At 45.8% G+C, this 22,231-nt stretch overlaps 1 protein-coding gene across 5 annotated transcripts in view; it reads right to left on the reverse strand.

Moving 5' to 3' along the window:
- The window catches only part of fbxw7 (F-box and WD repeat domain containing 7), a 57,968-nt gene that overhangs the window by 15,147 nt on the left and 20,590 nt on the right, over nt 1-22,231 (reverse strand). The window contains exon 1 of one of the 5 annotated variants that reach the window (XM_057035168.1): nt 21,176-21,514. The exons of 3 other annotated variants lie outside the window; for them this stretch is intronic. In XM_057035168.1, coding sequence (XP_056891148.1) covers nt 21,176-21,391 — 216 coding nt within the window. In that variant the 5' untranslated portion in view covers nt 21,392-21,514. Of the gene's footprint in view, nt 1-2,929; nt 3,332-21,175; nt 21,515-22,231 lie in introns of those variants that run through there. One more of the 5 variants, XM_057035169.1, reaches the window with a different exon arrangement.

Genomic DNA, 22,231 nt, shown 5'->3' on the forward strand with positions numbered 1-22,231 from the left:
CTCTGGCACCGAGTTTTGATTCACACCGACAGTGCGGAAAGGAAAGCAAAAAAACGTCAGTTCTTTATCACTCTTCATCACCTGAGTGAGCACACACCATCCTGTCTCCTTTAGCACATACGCTGCGGCTGACACAAAGGACCCTGTGTTAGTCTGGGCACGCCGGTTCTCTTCACCCCATGCCTGCCACTCTGTAGTCAAGGCCCCCCTCTATACTCAGAAGCGATGCCCATCTCATCGTCAGTCTGTCAAGAGCAACAAACCGAATACTAAATCATCTGGCCAAAATAAAATATTCATCGTGAACCGCTCCCTTTTGTTTCTTTTTATTATTTCGGATTTGCATCAAAGTTTAGGGAGGGTGGATCACATTCACTCAGACTCAAAGTCCAAAGATCGAATTTTGCGTGAAAAACATACACGAATTTCTTAAAAGCTCGTCTGTGGAAGGGTCGGATCTTTGGCGCGGAGAGACACGACCTGTACTGGGCAATTCTCTCCTGCTGCTGGGGACTGATAATCGAGAGGCTTTGAAACATTCGCCCACATTTGGGACAAACAGTTCTGTTGTGATCCATGTAATTGGCCTGTAACCGTGGTGTACCTTCCACAGGAAAGCACACAAGTGGACGTTTGACTCCGCGCTGTCTGGCTTCAACCTGGCATGATTATACGTCTGCCTGGTAATTTAAGAGCAAAATAAACAAGTTGACGAGCGCGAGCCGGTCTTCTGGGTATTTCAGCCTGAGGCAGATGCTTATGTACGTATTATTATCTATCAAAACAATACTGACTGAAAAGGGAAAAAACAAATTAGAAAAGCTGAATGGCAAGTAGGATATTACCAACTGCACACGGGAGCCTGACCTTTGTTTGGACTACAGACTAAACCGCTGAACCCAAACAATGGACACAATCAGGGTGGGTTTCTACAGGCGTGTGCACATGACTGGCATGCCAATGTGTGCCATGCTTGGAGAAAAGACTGTTGTTGTTTTTTTTCCCCAATTTCCAGAACCGGTGGATCAATAGAAGAGTTTTTCTGATGTTTTTTTTTAATCTTTTCTTATTAATAATATATGTTAAACACTGCTAACTTTGGAGTGGCAAAACAAAACAAATCCTTACAGGTACACAACATGCTTTCAACCATTTTGTATTGTGTATTTCACAGCCTGTTAGCTCGCCAATTAAAATTTCAAAAAAGGCCTTGTAAGACTTTCCAGGTCTTAGACTCGAGTGCCTTGTTTTCAAAGCAGTGATCTCACTGCAATGGCAGTTCAGTAGCCAGGGAGCGCCCGTGTGTGTGTGTGTGTGTTGGATGTGTGCGAGGAAGAAGGCAAAGGGGTGGGGGTGGGGGGTGGCTGGCTTTAAGTGTGTCCACTAGTAGGAAAAACCTCAAGGAAAAAAACAAAAACGTGTAACCGGGCATCTTCTTGTGTTTCAGCCTGGGAAAAAGTAACCAGAGAAAATTGCTAATCACTACACTTGTAATCAGTCCTTCCCTCCTTCCTCTTGGCTTCCGCCTTCCTATCAGCCCAAAAGAATGACAGATGGATGAGACGGGGAGTTAATGCTATTTTAAGGACAGCCACAACTCTTGCAGCATGGGATTCTCCCCCCAAACACACTAAATCCTTCAGCCTCCTCACTTTATAACAATCGCATTTTTCAAACCATTTGGAGCAGCAACAGGAACTGTGCATCAATCAGCGACACCCAGCTCCTCTGTTTTAACTGCTGCAGGATGGGGAAGGAGCAGAAATTACACCCAGCTAACCCACAAGTGCGTGTTTCAATAATTCAGGCTCTGTTTCTGTTTCTGTCAGCGGCGTTAATGAAGAGACTCAAGGGGCTGGCGTCAAAATCCCCATAATTTAGTAGGAGCACATCCGCAAAATGGATGGAGAATACAAATGAGTTGCAGTTCCTTTCAATCAACATCCACCCAGAGACGTTTCCAGCTAATGACTAGAGGTACCCGAGTAAACGCTTCAACACTGTAAAAAGTGGTCAGAATCTGATTTTTTTTTTTTTTTTTTTGCCGGATTTTTTCTACTCTCCATATTCAAATGAGGCAGCGTGATCTTATGGCTGCCGGTCGGCATGATACAATGAACATCCTTAAGGATATTCGACCTCCTGCAGTCTGACACAGTGACCCATTATTTGAGGCTGGAGCCTGGGGCCAGAGAACAGTGTCAGGGGACAGGCTCCTTCAACAGGCAACGGCAGCCTGATCACACGCAAGCATGCCGTGCAGCTCCTCTGGTCAGTAACCACTGCTGCATAACGTCGAATCATAATAAACCTGCACAAGAGGGAGGATCAAAGGGGGGGCACGGCTGCTTTTTAACCCTGGACAGAGCAGATCTTTAGAAAAGTGGAAATGTGCACGTTCCTAACACAGACTGGCCAAATTGGTAGAAAGACAGAGCATGTAAAAGGATGGGAGGACTGGAGCTACACAGGTGCAAGGAGCGTGAAGCCGACAGAGAAGCATAATAAGGTCCCCAGCCAGCCCTTTGAATGCGCAAAGCATGAGAAATATAAACAGATTTTTATCCAGCGTTGCGGAATTAAATTGCCATATGTGCCACAGCAGTAACCTCGTTCGCAAATCGCGCAGCGACGGCGGCTCTTTAAACAGATGAAGTTGCAATAAAGGGATCGTGCGTCAAATCACGACGTTTCATCCTAACGCAGCGCCGTTGTACGGCGGCGGAGCGCCATATATGCACGGGCAATTAAAGCGGCGTCTCCGGGGGGCTGTTCCACCGCTCCGCATCCTCCGCAGTCGCGGCAAAATCTGCCGTAAGCGGCGCGTCAAAGATAAGCAGGGCGACCCGAAGCGAAGACGGATAAAACGAGACGGGAGATGTGTTAGAGGTGACACGGGCGGATCATCGCCGGCGATGATCCTACTTACTTTGTAGAAAATCATCTTTAAAGTGCCGTAGAACCCCATCCTTGAACTTCGGTGTTTTCCCTTTTCCTCTTCGGTGACAATCGGTAAAGTCCAACTAGGAGTGCGCGCTGGGGAGACCGCGGTGACGATGTGAGGGCAGCGTACTCGCAGGTAAATCCGTCCCTAATGTGAACATGCTCGGGCACGTCACCGCTCTGGTGTGCATGCGGTAGATTTCTCCGGCAAAGGCATTCGTTGGGTGGAAACCGACACCGAGAATTCTAACAAACTCAGCCGCGTAGAGGCGACCCAACGGGGGCTCGGTCGACGGGTGAACAATGCGATACGACGGTCCCGGAGGCGTGTGCGCCACCGAGAAGCCTCACCGAGCGGGGAATGAAACAGATGAGGGAGGAAAGAGAGAGGCGAGGGGAGAGAAAGGGGCGGAGTGGATGAGAGCGCGTCAGCGCGCAGAGCAGTGCCCTCTTCCTCTTCACAGGCGCTTCTAAACGGGATCAGATTACAGCCTCCCTGGTGGAGGCGGCAGGAATGGTGCAGTCCGGCGCACGGCGCCGTGCGCGGCGTCTCCTCGGTGAGCCGGACGGCGGGGAACAGGACAGGACGCGTACCCGAAGAGGCAGCAGGGAAGTGGGGGCGTACTTGGGGCGAGGAGGGGTCCGTCACTTGTTACAGAACCATAAGGGCTCCCCCCTTAATATTCAGTGTATGCGTAATCCTCGCTCGTGAAACCCTCTGGAATTAAACTTCACTGGAGATGCAGCCTTAAAGAACTAGAGCCAAAATATTCGCATCTTCTTTTGCATTATTTCGCATGCCCCGCAACTAGTGTTGAGTAATAAAGAAAAATGGAATTGTGGAATTTCTGGTAGACAATTAACTCGGAATCCTTCAATTATATTCTCTCGGCTGTGCTGCATTTAAAGCTTGAAATCCCCGTGAATAGACCAGGGGAGGAAAAGGGAGTCGGCCATTACGATCTATACAGCAGCAGAGTGAATGCATCTGCTGCACCTGCCCCTTTGTGCGCAGAGAACATGCCAATATTTGCATTTCAGTACAGCAGGTAAATGGAGGTTGCACCTGTAGCTTCTTAAAAACAACAATATAATTCACCACCTGAAGATGGCAGCTGAGGCTTAAAATGTGGACAATAACTGCTGTTACAGGGGATGTGCACTATTGTAAACAACTTATTCATTAGCCGACTGTGACAAAGAGGTGCCTGTTTAGGTAATTTGGTCAAAATGAGAGCAGAGTGCTAAAAACAAAACCGCATTTCTGACCAAATATTTTTGAATTGTTGTGCATGGGAACAAATAGAGACATAAAACTGCATAAAAATATGAGCACTTTGAATTTAACTCTGGGTTCCCAGCGTCTGCGCGTGCCACAACATGACATTGTCCTCCTTTTAAAGTTTATTATATATTTAACTCTGAACAATTTAGGTAATACCTGACTTTCATTTGTGCGTTGACCCTTTTGACCCCACAAGACACTGGCATTAGATCACAGACCCAGGAGAGGTAATGAAAGGTCGTGGGAAGGGTGTTATTCACAGGTAATGGAGGAAGGAAATCTGGAAGCTTTCCACACACTCCCAGCTTACACCTGTAATTACAGAGTGACCTGGCACCGGGAGGAATTTTGGAGCTTGTAACTGAAAGCACATCTTGGCAGTAGGACGCCGCTAAAACCTGCCACAATGCGCGAGCCATGCAGCGAGTAACATTAGACATAAACTCAGACGTGGCGCGACACTTTCTCCGCGATCCTAAAATCCTAATAGGTTTTCGCACAGTAATCCTACACAATAAATCCCGGGACTTTGGGCTAAAATGAGGTTAGAGAAGACGTTGAGGGACTTGACACCCGCGGTGCAATTCAAACACCGCGTGGCAGATCAGAGGGAGCGGTCCCAGCTCCGTCTCTGTGTGTTTAAGGCGGCCCACATGGGAGAGGTCTGCGGCCGGATCAACCTTTACACGGCGCGCTGGAATGCTTGGCATGCGGGACGAGCTGCACTGTGTCCTTTGAATAGGTTGTGGTCTCCTTTGTCGTTCTCCTTCTGCCAGTTTGTAAAGTATTAACCACAAACCCCACCCCCACGCCGGCGCTCCCGCTTATCAAAACCAAAGTACTTTTGCGGTGGAATACGCTTTATTTCAAACCAACTTCAGTTTAAAGGCATCTTTGGCCAGACAAACATGCTTCTTTTGCTGTTTTGTCGTACCCATGAGGCAAAATAATGCAATCGTTTGGCACAAATAATACGTCAGGTCAAAGCCGCAGCAGCTAAGCCGGATATTCTTGGATATATATAAAGGCTAACCATAGCAGATAACTGAATAATGTCGGTCATGTGTCAAGAGGAAAATGTCTCTTCAAACCCGGCTCAATTGAGCAAATGTTTAATGCGAGGTGGTGAACTTGGAGTCGACAAATACCTCTTGGGCAGTGACGCATTGCTAAGGAGATCTGCGTTATTGTGCGGCCGTCCCCTCAATAGTTTTTTCCTCCTTTTTCTTCCTCCCCTTGAAACGGTAGAGCGCGAGCCCCATCCCTGGCCCGGGCAGATGCGAGGCGTGAGGAGGAGGTTTGATGAATAAGGTAACCATGGATCGTGGCATTTTAGTAAAGGATAATAATGGCATTATCTGCCTGGTGTTGAATTAACATATCCTGCAGCCACCCACGCGACTGAATCATTTCAAGTTTGAAGGGGTCAGGTCAAAAAAGAAATTAAAGCGAGGGCCACTGGTATCTCCCCTGTGACATCAATGGGCTTCTTGGAAAATAAATGAAGAGAAGAGGTCAGCATTTGCAAGTATTGGCCATTACTTACAAAACTGTGTTTTAAGCCACTCAAGAAGCCAAAGCTTTTTTTATAAAAGGGGAAAAAAGGGAGCAGTGAGAAAACTCTGAAGTGATAGTAATAAATGGGGTGAAATGAAAAGGACAAATGACAAATGCTCAGTGAAAAAGCAGCTATGACTTGTCGCTGTTGTCCCACACAGACACCAATGTATGGGAAGGAAGGCTGGTGCTATGTACACATCACAACACCCGAGCACAATAATACCAGACACACAACCTGGCAGACTGCAGTCCCCTCGGAGGAAATACAATTTCAGACACAAAGCCTGAAAAACAAAAGCAACGGTACTACTTTGTCCTTGAATTTGTTAAACTTGTCGTGCTAATGAAGGAGCAATTAAGGGCCGCAACAATTCCCCATCAAGAGGAGCTCGGAATTTTCTAAGTCAGGTTCCTCCACATCACACCCTCTTAATCAAGGGTTAAAAATCAAAGAGAATAAAACTGCAGCTTTGGAGGAGTGCGACGTGCTTCCTTTGCCTTTTAAGGAGAACAGTGCTGTGAAACAGGACGGCTTCCATCTTAAAATGCAGAGGAATCCACCTTCATTGGTGTCACACTTCTGCAGAGCCATAATTTTATTTTCTTTGATATTCAACTTTTGGGTTGCGCAGGTAGCTGTCTGTGGGGCTCATTAGCATATTGCAGAAATGAGTGAGACAAAAAGTGGAAGAGGTTTGGCGGACAGAATATATATGAGGCTCTAGAATCTAAAGTCTGCGCCACCTTTTCTCACAGCAGACGTCATCGGCATGACGTAACAGGAGGAAAAACTGCATGAAAAAAGTCAACAGAGCTATTAAGGTTTTCCTTTACCTCTAATCCTTCTCCATTCTGAGCTGCGGTGTTTAATTCCCAAACGAGACCGATATGAAAATGTGTGTGATGAGCCAGGTGAAATTTGGCTGGGGCTGGCGTCAACATTTACACAGAAACAAATAAACCACTTTAATCACGCAGAATTATTGTTGTGCCTCCCAGATGAAGCAGAGCAAGCCAAACCGACCTGGACGAGTGCTGCCTGAGCCCTTCCAAAACCACCTTTAGGCGTTGTGGGTCGCACAGCTTCAAGTTATTGGACAAAACTGTCATGGCTGCACATGAAAATGGCCGAGAACCCTTTAAACCCGTGGCAGATGATGAAACAATTACCATTCCTCCATAGTTTAGCCACAATCCTCAGGTTTTATTAGCAGGGTGAACAACTCGGTTTGATGTCAACATCAGTGCACAGAACGCAATTATACACCCACAGTTATCGTAAAGTCTGGAAGGAGAGGTGTGAATTTTCCAGGTCTCAGGCAATGAGAGCGGAAAGCCTGGCCCGTTGGAGTTTGGAAGGGAAAAAAAACACGTTTCAATTATTACTGGAGGGAGCTCAACGGGCTGCTGGGCTGTTCAGACTCCCCTCAGAGTGTGTTTAAGTGACTTTTACCAGCTCATTTTTCATAGAGGTTTTTTATATCAGGTTACAAATGTATTTTTCAAGTGCCCCCATGTCTGATCAAATACTAACAACATTTTTATGAGTTGCAGTTAATGTTTTCTTGTTTTGTTTTTAATACCATCAACCAGGACATCTCCAGAATTGATAACTCAATAGAACATCTGAAAAATAGGACGGCTTGTTTTTTTCCAGGAACAACGGCTCGACTTATGTTATGGGGGATAGGATATTTGCTTCGATATGTTCTTGTGTGAAGAAAAGGCCAAATTGAAGGGGTGAGTGAGAAAACACCAGGAGGGCTCTTATGATTAATGATGATCTTATTAACTGGAGACGGAGCAGTGACAAAAAGGGATCTGTCGAACATAAAGTTGACATATAACGTCCGATGTCAAACCATGTGATCGTTGCTGGTGACACGTCAAAAGTGGAGGCTCTTGTGTGAAGTGTTGTTGGATTACAGGCAGAGTGGGGGCCAGCAACCTCATTTGACTGGTATCGCAAATTGATTAATAACCACAAAGTCTGCGAGTGCACGTGCACAAATCTGAAAAACGAGCACAGTTTGCTCTCGCTCTCACCACTTTTGTCAGTGGTGCGTGTGGAACGATTGTCGTGTCGCATGTCAAGCTGTCCACATTCACAGTGTCCAAACATGCACAGCTACACAGCCGGAGGCGACTCCAAACACCACGGAGAGGAACAAGACTTGAGCACTTGTACATGAGAACCACCCAAGCAGAAGTTCTTGGGCCCCATGTTGCGGTTAGATGACAATTTAGAGCAAAAGAGGCCGTTCAGATGGACAATATCTGGGCTGAGAGAGCCGTTGCCGCAAAGATTTAAAAGGTTACATGGAGCCGCGCGGATCAAGAGCCATAAATGTTTCATATCATGAAGGGCAGAAGGGGCAGGGAACCTTGGATAGGTCTGACAAGCACAGTTATTCCTCCTTGTACACACACCCACACACAAATATTGGATATGGATACTGCTGCTTTTATAGACAAACAGACACACTGTGGATATATTGCTGATGTCGCTCTTCTCTCTTTATAGGAGCAAATAGGAGGGAAGGGAAAGGGGGGTGGAATCAGCCGAGTCACAAAATAAACCAAAAGAAACTTTTTAGATCAAACATCCAAACTGTAGTAAAACAGAATTATCATCGACCTGATTCTAAAAGCAATACGTAACCACGGCTCTGTAGTCGTAATTGGCAGGGGCTGATACAGTAGGTGGTTGCCATGTCTGCTGAATCTAGGTGAAATCTGTCAGGCTGTTACAGGACGGGGGCTTTGTTGGAAACCTGTCACCTGCTGCGAAACAGGGGCCACGCTCAGCGACCGCAAAACCCAAACCGCTTCTCAAAAAGATGAGAACCCTGTCAAAGCTCCCCACTCCTGTTCCGTGTTGGTGCGCAGCTCCAAACAGACTCATCTGGTGGGAAGTTTATAGGAAATCGCTTTTTCTAATTCACATTACGGGTTCTCTGAGCTTCAGCGAGTGGTTTAAAGGATGTTGGTGTGCTGAACCCTGTGAAGGTGTTAGAAGCTGATTCAGTTCAGACTTTGCTGCAGTCTGCTTCTCCCACGTTCACGCTGCCTCAGACCCTCCTACACACAAATACACACCGCTCAAACATGGATTGTGAAGTCAATGACGTCCTGCGATCCAAAGATACATCTGCATGGTTGTATGGGTTTGCAAACACTCAATCAGTCCACGTTAAAGGGAGTTAATGTAAACCTTATTTAGGAGGTTAAGTGTTAGAACATGGAAATGTTCACCTTGTAACAGCGAGCCTATTGCGATTTCCAAGCTGTCAGCCGCCTTCTTTTATTCTCTTAAACCTGTCAGTCACCTAGATGAGCTCACCACCCTGAAGGATCTGCCAGCGGGTGATGCATCCAGCAGAAAACGGAAAGCGTGCCTTTTAATTTGAAGGCACTGAGGGGTAAAGGGGTGAGCGTGAATAAAGTCTGAAGTTTAAATTATGCTGTACGCACCAGAACTTTTCAAAAATCAACATGATGTCTCATGAGATTACAGCTGCCTGCAAAATATCACAAGTGGACACGCTTGAGGGAGGTATACAAACGCATCTTTTAAAGAGCCAAGCACACAATTATTGTAACGTTTTTTTGTAACGACGCAGGTTTTTTCCCCGAAACAAATTCTTTTTGGAAACCGAGGCGTCGCCGCGCTGGGGCGCGGACGCTCATCGGTAATTTGTAACTCAATACATCACACAACGTCAAAAAGTGACCTGTGCAACCAACTGGAAATTCAATGGAATGAGTGCAGCAGTGGAAAATCAAACTGGGGTCCGCGCTTTGCCCAAAAACCCGACTCCCCCCAGGACGCGCTGTCGACGTACAGCTTCACTGCCTCAAACTAACAAACCACAAAGTCGTCTTCGGGGGGGCTTGTTCTGCATTTCAAACAAAAGTGGATGCAATTTAAATGAATCCAGCCCAGGCGAGAAGGTTCAGCGAGCCACGTGCGTACTTTCAGTATTTAGGACGACATGCAAAGGAAAAGGCGATGAGGCTTTCAGTCAAACTGCATTTCCTGTTCTTCATGTGTCATGACCTTTAAACAAAATGCAACCTCAAATATCAGCTCAGTCAAAAGAATGCAACTGTGCCTGCCGAGCGCTTGACAGGTCAGGTGGTTCGTTTTAATGTGGAAGGCGCCTTGTTTCCTTTTCCACAAGAAAGGTTTTAGCTACATTACATGTAATGTTGCTGCAGAGCTCCCCTAGCTGAATCTCATCTCTCCATCCAGGACAAACCCTGCAACATTTTCTCATTTGTCCGTCTACATTTCATTTAACGGCAGCACATCAGATTCCATTTTGTCTGCCTCCGCTTTCCAGCAAGGTCACCTCGGAAATTACACGCCTTTTTTTTTGAGTCCCTTACTCTGAGAGAAGAAAATGTATCTGATGCAACAAGTTCTAAAACGGATTTTTGAAACCCACCACCTTTTGACCTTCCCAGCCCCATCAACGAACCCATAACAGCCCGTTTTGTCCTGTGACTACTCATCACAAACAAAAGCGAAGGAATACCTAAAACTCCAATTAAAGGCTAAACAACTGCCAAGGAAGAGCTAGTATGATGCCAGAGGAAACACACATTTGCTCCTGTGTAGTTGTTTAAAAATAGGGTTTTAAAAGGGGCGGGGAATCACAGATGGTACGCCCGCAAAACGGGTGCCCAGGTCCAACTGGTAATGTGCAGTGGATAAACTAATAAAATCAAAAAAATAAGTTTAATTGTAAGGTGAAGCACCTCCTTTAGCCGAGGCTGATGTTTTGCCGTAACTATCATAACTATCAATATCCCTGACAAAAGCTGTCGTTAAGAAAAAAGCAGTTAACGTAAAGAGGGCGGGGCTCGCCACACCGATTCAGCCTCGACCCTATATATGACCTTTAAATTTCACAATAGGTGGCCCACAATAGCTGCCGTGTGCCGAGCGGTTTAATCTCCATAGCCCATCTGCTGCGGCTGCTCCCAGCGAGCTGGATCTGGGAGGGAGGAGAGGGAGTGCCCGGTTTCCCTCTGAAGCTCGTGGATGTCAGTCTGTCTCGGCGCATCCTGTGGGACAGCTGTATGGTAATGTGCACGAGGGGCCGGGGACACGCAGCAGTTGCTGGGATTGCCAGGCAGACACAGAACAAGGAAGCCCTTCTCAGTGGGTAGCCGAAGGCACGGACTTGGCAGATTACACATTCAGGAAACAAATGAGGCTCCATCAAAGAGATCCATCAGAGATCAACAACAACCAAATGTGCAGTAATGCCCAAAGCCCGTAGACAGAATACAGGGGAACCTAATATTCTTTAACCATTTAAGGATTAAAAACTCTCTGGACCTTTGGGATGTTGCTTCTTTAGATAATGAGACATATGATGGACAACAAGAAGCAGGAAAAAAAGCCATTTTATTCTAATCAGGAGTCTGAAGTAAAACTGCCCCTTCACAGTGTAACGGCTCAGCCGGCACACCCGACAACTGGAAGGATGGTTCGGACCAGCGCGGAAAACTGGTGATGCTCGGGAAAATCAAATCAATAATTCAAGGCCGGGCAGATTTAATCTTGACGCGATGATGACGAAGGACCGTCAGGGGTGTGGGCAGCAGCGGAAGCTCCCCCCTGCCGTTACAGCCCCCCCACCCCCACCCCCAGGTCTGTAAACTGTTGCCTGGCAACAAGATTCACTCTCACTGGCCTCCAGGCTGCAGTGTGCTGCCTCTGGACACATCCAGGGATCCGACACTTGTTTGTCATTCGAGTCTAACCGGTCCTGGCAGCGGTAGCCAGGGTTCCTCTAATGACCACCTAATTGTCACCAAAGCAACACCCAGAAAGCATCTCTTTAGATTTTTTAGACAGTTTTTTTGGTTTGTTTTTTAACAAACTCACAGTGGCATCAACATCAGGCCACAGCCTCCTAGGAGGAACCTTTAAAGTATTTCCACCTCGGGAGGGTTTTTGCTCAGTATTGGCCCTGCCATCTGTCTGATGCACTCACTTTTGATGTCATGCAATTGTTATGCAGGAGAGAAGCTTATGACAAATGAAATGTGATTCTCCTGTTCGCTGCCCACACAGGCAGCACACTGAACCCAGTCAGATACTCGCTAATGTTTCAGGGACTTCTTGAACAATTATCACAAACACAGGAGGGGAAAAGGCACAGCGAGAGGACATCCTCCTCACTGTTGCTAGGAGTGACGTGGACAGAGATCCAGGCTTTCAGGCTTTGCTAACAACCCATAGATCCAATATCTCCCAAGTCTCAGGCTCTCCTTCAGGTACAAGCAGAGTTAGCCGTTAGGGTGGCAGATGTGTTTGGAGACATAACTGAGTAAATGATAAGAACTGCAGAAAGACCAGAGTTAAGCACAAATGCAAATCCCCTTGACAATAAATAAAACATCAAAAAATTCATTTTTCCTGTCACAATGATGAGAAGAAATGTTTGCTTTTTTGTTGAGATGACAGGAAGTGGTTCTTTTTTAATTAAGTAAGCACTTTTCGAGAGTGGATGTCACTTTTTTCTTTCTTTTTTTTTTTAAATCAGAATTGCAAATTAAACATGTCTGAGTTTGAAGTGTTTGACAAGGCTGTTGCAGAAGGGGACCCTCACTGTCAGTTCCTGGTTAAATCATTCATGCATTCAACAGCTTTCTGAAGTTCACCTGTCTCTTAAATCACCACTTCATATATTATTCACACATACCAGGTGGTTTACAGCCACACTCTTTGTCCGACTGGGGGAAAAAAATCAGTAATCTCCGCATTACTGCCAAAAAAACTCCGTGGTGCTTTTTAAAATGCACTGAAATGTTCATTTTCTTGACCACAATGAAGAGATCTTTAGAAAAATAACATCTGTGTAGGCATACGAAATCAGAAATCCCTTCAGCCCAGAGGAGAAAAGAAGAAAATGGCCGAGCGGTAACGATTTTTATTTATTTTAAACGATTTTTGGGATGTTTTCAGCGGCTGTTGTCTGCCTTCTACGCGGGACTCAAAGGCGCTCAGTTCTCTGCAGCTCCTGCCAAGACCGATTTGTCTTCATCGGGTATGCAGAAAACAGGAGAGACTTTCATTTTCAAACTGTAGATCGTCAATGAATCATTTCCGAGGACGCTTTTGCGATTTGAGTCATTCTTGATTTAAAATCTTTGCAGGCTTTTAATTTTCGGCTATTTTCAATGAAAGAACGTGGTGGAATTTTGATGCAATATGATCATTCTGAAAGACCGGCACCTTAAAATGTTGAATGATTTGCGATCTGAGGGTGTTAATAGTAGCTGGAATGTCCTGGCAGCTCGCATTAACAGAACAGACAGCACAGTCTTCGGGCCACAAGCTCCTCGGCTGACTTTCCTTCACAAGTGCACGAGGCTATTCGTACCAACGCGCCCCTCCTTGCACACCGAAGTTGTTGGAGGTGTAACGCATGCCTTGAGAAGATCAGGGGAGATCAACCATGAAGTGCACTTGAGAGTGTAATGAGCCTTGAGCATCTCCACTATAGCCAGAACAACTTGATCTCTAAATCCACCGACTCTTTGTTCTGCTATTAAACCTTGAATGAAGTTAAAGAAGCCGATAATCAATCGATAGATAACCTGATCCACAATAACTCATTTTACATGAAAAGTATATTTGAAGTAGAGCAAGTAAGATTTTTTTTTAAAAATTGAGACTATTGATGCTCCGCTAATTAAATCAGCATTCAGTTTAAAAGAGAGGCTTTTGATGCTGCTGCATCAGCGGGACAGATAGTTGGAAAATCAAACATAATCAGGCAATTCCTTTGGAATTCCAATGTCATGTTTGACAGTAACGTAGAAACACTGCAGTGAAGACAGGACGTGCTCAGGGTGTGTGTGTACAGGTGAGGAACCAATCAATGACTTTCCATTTTGTGTCAGTAAATGAATCCCGACAACAGTCCCAACACTCATCTGAGAGGATATTGATGACTCTGTTGTGCTGCCTTAAGCAGGTCCTGGAAGGCTGACCAAAATCCAAATGCTGCACCGAACATCTGGGTAAATATTCAATTCCTGGCCACACAAAAACAAACTAAACTGCTGGGGGAAATCACAAGCTACGGCGGTTTATTTTCATTCTTATGGTAAAGGTGTGTCAGGTCCAAACTTCAAATCGAATCCAACTACAACTACAAGTCAGTTAATCACCATTATTAGACTCTTAAGTACTAAAAACCGTCCATCAGAAGCCAAAGCTTTTCAAACAGTAACTAATATTTCCAATAGAAAATATTGACCCCCGTCAGGGCACATTGTAATATCAATGTATACAATATAAATCAATATATACATATGTAATATGTAATATAATAATTTAGCTGTCCGATGATGCAACATATAAAAATGTTCCTATTATAAACTTCATTTCATACATTGACACTTATAGCCATCCATTCTAACCTCTGACTACACTGACATGTTAACATGTATTTGATATACCTTGTTCCAATCACACCTTGTTCAATCACAAATCACTTCCAATGACTATTACTGACACTCTGGCGGCAGAATAATTCTCCCTCATGCTGAGATGAGGTTTGATTACTTTGACATCCGCACTCAGGCAGCCGGCTGAATCAATAAGAAGCTAAATTCTTCCAATTTGTTCCCTTTTATGGAGATATTCTAATTCTCTGCATGCTCAAAACAATCCCGAGCAGTTCCCTAGTGGACATTAATGCACAATGAGGATGGGAGGTCACCAGGGAAATCTCTGATTTATGCCGCGTTCCATGTCGTCTGATGTGACCTTCACATGAATACAAATACGCCGCCTGGCAACTTGACTCTTTATGCTGTTTCCTGCGTGAAAGCACTGGGCCGTGGCGACAAAAAGCAAGGCAAAATCATCCGTCTTGGCCCATGGTGGGAAAAAGGGTGACGCTTTATCAGTACGGATGATCGGCTTTAAGAAACTTATCTGGTAAAGAGGTGACAGGTTCAGCTTTTGACAGTTGACCATAGAGAAAGTCAGCGTGTCCTGGTGTCGTACCAGGCCTTTGATTAGCCTCAAGCCATTTGATGCTCTGCCCAGTTGTGATACTGGGAGCTACTTTGCACCTGGTGATTTGGAGCCCTGTCAAAAAAATAAATAAAAAACCCCCAATGCAGACAACTGATTTACCCCTCTGCGATTTCACCCTCATCACAAGAATCCCATTAGACAACTTAACGGGATAATTAAATAGCCTCCTGGCATTTTAATTCTTAGATTGCCCCTTCAAATAGAAGTCGTTCTCAAACTCCAACAAAGGCTATTGATCTTTTAGCACAGAGCGCTGCTTTAATTGTTTTCCAAGGATTGCCTGCATAATTACCATTGCATTAAAGCTGTGGAGATGTGCAACAGTGCAAGAGCTGCTTCAGATCCTAATGTAGCATTCAGCGCCGCACTCATAGTTGTCATAACAACCTGAACATTGAATGAAGCTCTTAGCCTGAGAGTGCATGCATGTGGAAAGCGAGTGGAGCCGGTGCTCCAAAGACAGCAGATGTGTGGCTGAGGATTGAGAGAAGTGTGTGGAAGCGGAAATCTCTCCAAAAGACGTGTTGACACAATCCGCGGGGAAAAGACGGCATTGGAGAAACACTGCGAATTGATCATAACTCAATAACGCCAGAATGGGCCACAGCATAAACATAAAGACTGAAGAACACACAGTTAAAGATCCCTGCCGAGCCACAATAAACATCTGGCTGGTAAAACCACCATTAAATGACAGAGTGATGCTCAAATCTTCTCCATGCTCACATGTTCCTGGGTGACATGCAGCTCCATGTTAAAACCTTTAGCTCATGCTGCCCTCTAGAGGTAAGGCCAGCACTCCAATTTCAGTTAAATTGATACATACAAGCTGGAGATAAAGATAGACATGGAAATTCTTCTTACCTGTGTGTGCACATGGTTTCAGGCATATCATGGAGCAGGACATAGGAGGAAGAAAATAATGGTACATTAGTTCAATTGGAGAAATTAGCAAAAAATTTAAATAAAATGTTTGCGACAACAGGACCACGGATGTACGTCTGGTTTGTTTTCCTTTGGAAAATTATCATGGTTTGAGAGAGTGCTTATTGCAAGTCTAACTAAAAAGAAAGGCTTGTGGGCGGCTGAACTGCTTGTGTAGGTGAGGATGATGAAGCAATTTTCTTCTTGTCCACAGAAATTGATTTTCGCCCCATAGAAAGTAACCAAGTGCACAAGGCAGCATGAGCTGAAAGAGGACCAGCAACAGGTTGAAAAGTGAACAGCTTCTGTGTTTGAAAAACAAATCGGAGCTGAAGTCCTAATGTGTGAAAAGAAAAACTACAACACCCACACACCCAACAAAGCTGTGTCAACTGTGAGTCACAGGAACCAAAATGCTCTTGTTCATTCCACATTCACCGATGTATGTTGGGTTTGTTTCTTTTCCTTTATCTGTTGTTGTATTTGCACTTCCTGACACACGACTAGCTGCTGCCTTGGGGGTCAGAGGTCACTTTAAAAGGAACCTGGGAGTCAAAAGTGAAGGACAGACACATCACTCAAGGATGAAACTCATCCAAGTATTTTCCTCTTACCCCCTCAAGATTCATAGACACGCATCACTAATCAGTGACATGTAGCAAGGGACCGTTTTACAAACGCATTTTACAAATACAGAAAATTCAAGCACTTTTTTATATTGTGAAAAATGATTGAATATTTTTAGAGCACTAAAGAGCTCATCCAGTCAGGAGAGGGAACAAATGATTTATGAGTAGCACAGAGGATAGTTAAATGCCAAAAATTATTCAAAAAGGTTGGTGAATTTGGCCTTAAAGTACGAACAGTGAGTCATTAGTCTGGCTAGAACGCAGCTACGCGCCGGCAGCTCCAAGTCTTCGGAGGGCACCTGAAAGAAAAGCAATCATTTTGTTCTTGTTGTTAATGGAACAGAGCACAAGTGAGTCTTTGAAAGACAAAAAGTCCATTCGTATAGATGGTGAGCAGCATTTGTTCCACTCAGAGGTGGAACAAATATAAAGTTTGGGTGGAAGAAAACCTGAGAAAACTAAGACAACGAAGAAAGAAAATTCAATTCTGAAAAGGACTAAATGCACGAACAGACGTCCGAGTCACAGTCTTTACAATAACAGTGGCATAATAACAATAAATTAATCTAAGTCCGTCTTGCATCAATGAATGTCTGAGAGGCAGGAGAGTCCAGAAAGAGTCTAATGATCCAGAGAAACCCTGGTGAAGCCTGCATGTTTAAATAAAGAATAGAAGTTTGAGTCTGTGGATTTAACCTATTGCATCCATGCAGGGAACTCTGCAATAACCCTCCGCAGATGAAATATTCTGCTTCACAGTACTGCAATCCCCGTTTGATGTCCTGGCAAGTGATAAACCTTCAAAGTGGAAGAGGCACCCCCCTCCATCGACACCACGTCCCCCCACCTGCGAGGTCACTCCCGCACTATGGATGTGAGTGTCTTCACCTGGCATACAGCCGTCATCTCACATTCTGCCTATCGATGTCAGATGATGATCACGCACGTATAGATGCCACTTTGCCCTGACAGTCAGCGGCTTTCTTGTGGTGTTATTATGTTGACAGTCACATGACTACAATCCAGCAGCCTATATAATAAATGAAATAATAAATAATAAGCAAGGGTGCATCCATAAGTCCTCCCATTCCTTGTTCTGTCTCGACACGTGTTAAGCTCTGGGATCACCTTTCCCCCCGAATCCTTTCATCCTACACAAAGTGTAATCCTCTTGTTGCTCAGCAAGCGTTTGTTTTTCTGATTAACCTCTGAACACAACACAACATGCACGGTGTGTTGTGTTCAGATCCCGTCTTCCTGGGGCTCCAGTATTAAGGAGGCACCTAACACTCATTAACACCGAAAGGAGATGCTGTAAGTTCAAGGTTTCAGGTCAATTTAGACAAAGCTGCCTAAAAAGCATTGAGTTTTTAAATGCACGTGACAATAATCCTCTTCATCAAAAGAATATGTGGATATTGTTCCACTGAGGAGTAAGAATACTCGTTTCCTGTATTTTCCCTTTCAAATTTGAATTCACTGTGTTCACACATTAGAATGTAAAATATGAGACTATAGTTGTCATAGCATTCCAACCATGACGTTATGACACCATGGCGACACTAGGACCAACAGAACGACAGCGGGCAATCCCGACCCACCCTAAACCCACATTAACTCCGCCGCCTGTTGTCTTATTAATCTTTACTTTGACCCAAGGTTTGCGGTGCTGTGATGGAGTCAGGGTCCAGACAATACGGCAGGCATCCCATGTACGTGTAAAATGCTGCGAGACCACCCACCATCAGTCAGACAGGGTTCATGCGCAGATTAGGCAAAATATGCAGACAGGCGCTTCACTTTTAGCCAGTCAGCTATGCCTTCACTGACCGTCATTGATGAGCAGATTATAGCGAACTAGGCCCTGTCAAAGGCACAAGTGCGTCATTGAAGGTCAGCACTGACAAATGTGAAGCCCCCCCCCCCGTGCTGGACACACAACCATACTGGATGCGCGGCGCCCACACGTCCATCTCCCTCTTTGTCGTGAACATGTTTTAACCAATCTATTTCTTAAAGAATACAAAGTCAATTGTGTTGCGCTTTAGCCTTAGCAATTAACTGCTGTTGCATTATTTAGCCACTAGACGTCGCTGTTCGCAATTTCAATGCTTTAACATCCTGTCACATGCGTTCAGTTATAAATAGGAAAATGTAGGCGCAAGGTGGGAGTTGACAGATAAAAGGTTTGAAAAGATCCCCTTTAGCTTTGTGAAGTCTTTTATCAATGACAAAAGTTTAGGAGCTGTGAAACCTGCCCATAGAGGCGTCGTCTCTCATGCGGCTCACGCTGCATCTGGAAGTAAAAGGAAATGTCAGAGCTTTCAAGCAGCTCCGAGGCAGGTGGGGGGGCTTATCGCTATCTGGTGCCATCTATCCTGCAGGCAAATACGCGTGCTAGGCTATACAGCAAACCCGGAGGTTGAACTTTGAGAGGCATTTCGATCAGGTTCAAGTTCATAGCTCACATGCATCAAAATGTAAAGAAACACCCTCCATAAAGGTAACACACAGTACTAGCTCAGTGAAAGCAGCATAGTGAAAATAATGAAGTGTTTACTACCGCCGATGGGGTGTGTGAGCAGTAAAGCACGTCTCAAACTGCTTGTAGACAGAGCTGGATGATCATCTATAATTCAGTAATTTTCTTAGTGGGGGCTGCACACTCTCTAATGAAATCACGGGTAAACATACACTATATTTCTGCAGCCGAATGGAGGTGTTGTTTAGCTTACTGGCTGAATCCATGTGCTCCCTGGAATGGGACCGCTTCTCAGAATAGCCAATGGCAGATACCTTCCTTCCCTCCGTGTTATTTGGAGCTCAAGGGCAACGGAATCTAACCCCCGGCAGTGTATCGCAGAGCGGCCATTACTTTAGGGCGAAGAGAGAGGGGTGCGATCAAACGGGGTCATTAAAGGTAAAGCCAAGAGCAGCATCACAGAGAACTTGTCAGCAATATAAGGTTCTAAACTAAAACAGCATCATTGACATGGGGTCCAACGTTTGTGCCCATGGCCAAAAGCTGCAGAAATTAGCATCGCTTCTGCTTGTTTAAACCCGAGGTGGCTAATATGTGGTTTATGTGGACCACTGGCCCCTCGCTGTTAGCATAGCTGTTGTGTTGACTGGTCTGGACTGGACGAACTGACGGCTTCCGAACAAGATGGGGCCTAAAACGAAATGCAAAGGTTTACATCCCTCTGATAATCCCGCCCAACTGTCCCACCTGCTCACACAGCAGATGCATCTTTCCGTTAGCTGTTCATAGCTGCGATGGGCACGTCCAGATCACCTTACCCGAGGCCCGCCGCCCCCGCAAACCAATACGGCCCACTGTTAATGTACGATGTATAACATGATCTGTCATTTCCTGCGGGAGAAGGATGCCCTTTCTAGCTCCAGGGAATACGGAGGCCTCTCCTGGGCACGTTTTTAGTTGGAATTTAACCCGGCTCTATTTTAATTAGCATGGCTTGAACACTATAGGTCACACATTAAGAAACAGAAGTGTCTTCTATACAGTTCTGTTTATATCCAAACAATGGTGGAATCCAACAGGGAGAGAGGAGAGAAAAGGGGACAGTTAAGCGATATAAGCATCAACAGGAAAGAGGAAGCATACAAATTATTTTACAATACGTCTTCCTACAGAGATGCGGCTCCAGGCAACTGAGGTTGCCCAGAGAGCCCCGGAAATCCCAGCTATGCTATTCAGTGAAGACAGCTGAATCTACATGACATCCTGCTCTGGATGGACCACCAGCCATAACCAGACCCCACAGAGCTCTCCAGTCAAACTTACCCTACAAAAACATGACAAACAACCGCAAGTGGCCAAATGATCAAATCGCTTCAATACCTTAAACTCAAAAGAGCTGCATTTCCTCAAAATGGTGTTCCCGTTCTGGGGTGGTGCATTTATAACCAAGTAGATAAAATGAGTCAGAGTCTCTGAACATGTGGTGTGCACAGTCATGCAGAGGGGGGTTGCACTTTAAAAGTAAGGATATAATTAAGGATGATGCATGACATTATTTTCAACTGAGGCGAAACCCAACAGCTTTTAAAAATCGGCGCGGCCTCGCCCTCAGGCAAATATTTCGCTGGATATTTTTAAACTCGTGGGTGGGTGAACTAATGAAACCCTCCGCTGTGCTCCCACCTCAAATCAATGCCTCTTATGAAAGTAGTGCATAAGTGGCAGTAATTAAAACAAAACTACCCCTGGGGTCACGAGGCAGGGTCCCGTAGTGGGAGGCTTTTACGTGGGGAAGGAGTAAAAGCCCATTTGGCTTCTTTTTTTGATGTTTGAATTTAAATTAATTTATTATCCTTCATGTTTTTGTTTGTTTTCAGAAATGTGGGTGAGCGAGTGTAGGAAACACACCATCCAGAAGCGTACTTAAACACACCGTCAACATAATAAGGGCCTTCAAATGGAATGAGTGTAGCGTTGCACCTCCTGTGGCGTCGCCCTGTTGAGTTGGATGTAAGTATATTTATTAGAAACAAGCAAATGCATGGAAGGCAGCACGACGGCGAGGTGACAGTTTCTGCCGTGATGAGGCCGAACCCGAATGAGAAGAGAGAGAAAAAAGCGCAAATTAAGATACTGAAGATGATATTTCCCACGGGAATAGCTTGATCGTACGACAGCGCTAAACCTACCCGCGTCTGCAGGATGACCTTTGACATTTGCCCACTTCTGCGGGGAAACGCTGGGGGAAAGGCAACGGCCCGACAGGGCGCGGTACTCACCCGCCTGCGGCAGAACGGCAGACCCTGCGCGATGATGTTGATGCTAAAAATCTTGAGAACCTTTTGAGGAGGTAGCGGTTCCTTGGCGACACCCTTGGCGTCGGCCGGCGGGTTCTCCGGCGGAACCTGCGGCGTCTCCTTCCCGCAGACGGCAGTTGGCATCTTTCTCCGAGCGCCAGATGAGGAAAAACGCGTGATGGGGCAATGCCGCAGCATCGCAGAGCTGCCCCTCTACTGTATCATTACCCGGGGTAAATGTCAGGCGACGGTTGCCGTGAGCCGATACCGTTTCTTCCTTCAGCGGATGTATCGACGCTCTCCTCGCTGCGCCTCCTCGCCCATCTACTCATGAGTCGCCTCCCTGCTGAGTATCACCCTTTAAAATATCTTCAGAGTGTGACATCAGCGTTGCGCCACAGCCAGGCGGAGCAGCTGTTATTTAGGCCCTGGGAGCAGGTTAGACCAAATCAGTCGGTGCTTCCCTCAGACGGCCACTGTGGAATCTGCTCCCCACTCTGCGCCCCCCACGAGGTGGAATGCCAACCAGCAGCCGTCCAACGTGGCGCACATGTCTGTGGAGCGTCCTCGCTGCGGTCAGACTCTGACCCTCTTCTGTCGGTCCCAACTTGCTGAGTAAAGTTTTGGTTTATCCCGTCGTAACGGCGGCGGAGCCGCTGACCTTCTGAGTCTTCGGTGAACCGAAGGTGTTTGGCAATGTCAGACACCCTGTGTCAGCGAAGAGGCCGGGGATATTTCAAGAGACGACACTGCAGCAGCTCAGTATGCGTGACGCATGCGTTTTAAACCGGGATTCACCCGACGCAAGGACCAACGAGGTCAGTTTAAGGGCCAGCTAGCATGAAACAGCAGCAGCCGTACGGTGATACTGTAGGACAGGCCGAGGATGCCGCATGAATGCCACACAAAGCAAAATTATGCACATTTATGCAGAGTTCTAAATGAGCCAACAATCATACGCAGACCAAGAGGCCGTGTCTGATCACATGGCTTAGCCTCTCTTCTGTTCTCACGTCCGCTATTGTTTGAGGAGGATTA

Source organism: Takifugu flavidus, chromosome 6 (genome assembly GCF_003711565.1).
Source record: "Takifugu flavidus isolate HTHZ2018 chromosome 6, ASM371156v2, whole genome shotgun sequence".
Taxonomy (NCBI): Eukaryota; Metazoa; Chordata; class Actinopteri; order Tetraodontiformes; family Tetraodontidae; genus Takifugu; species Takifugu flavidus.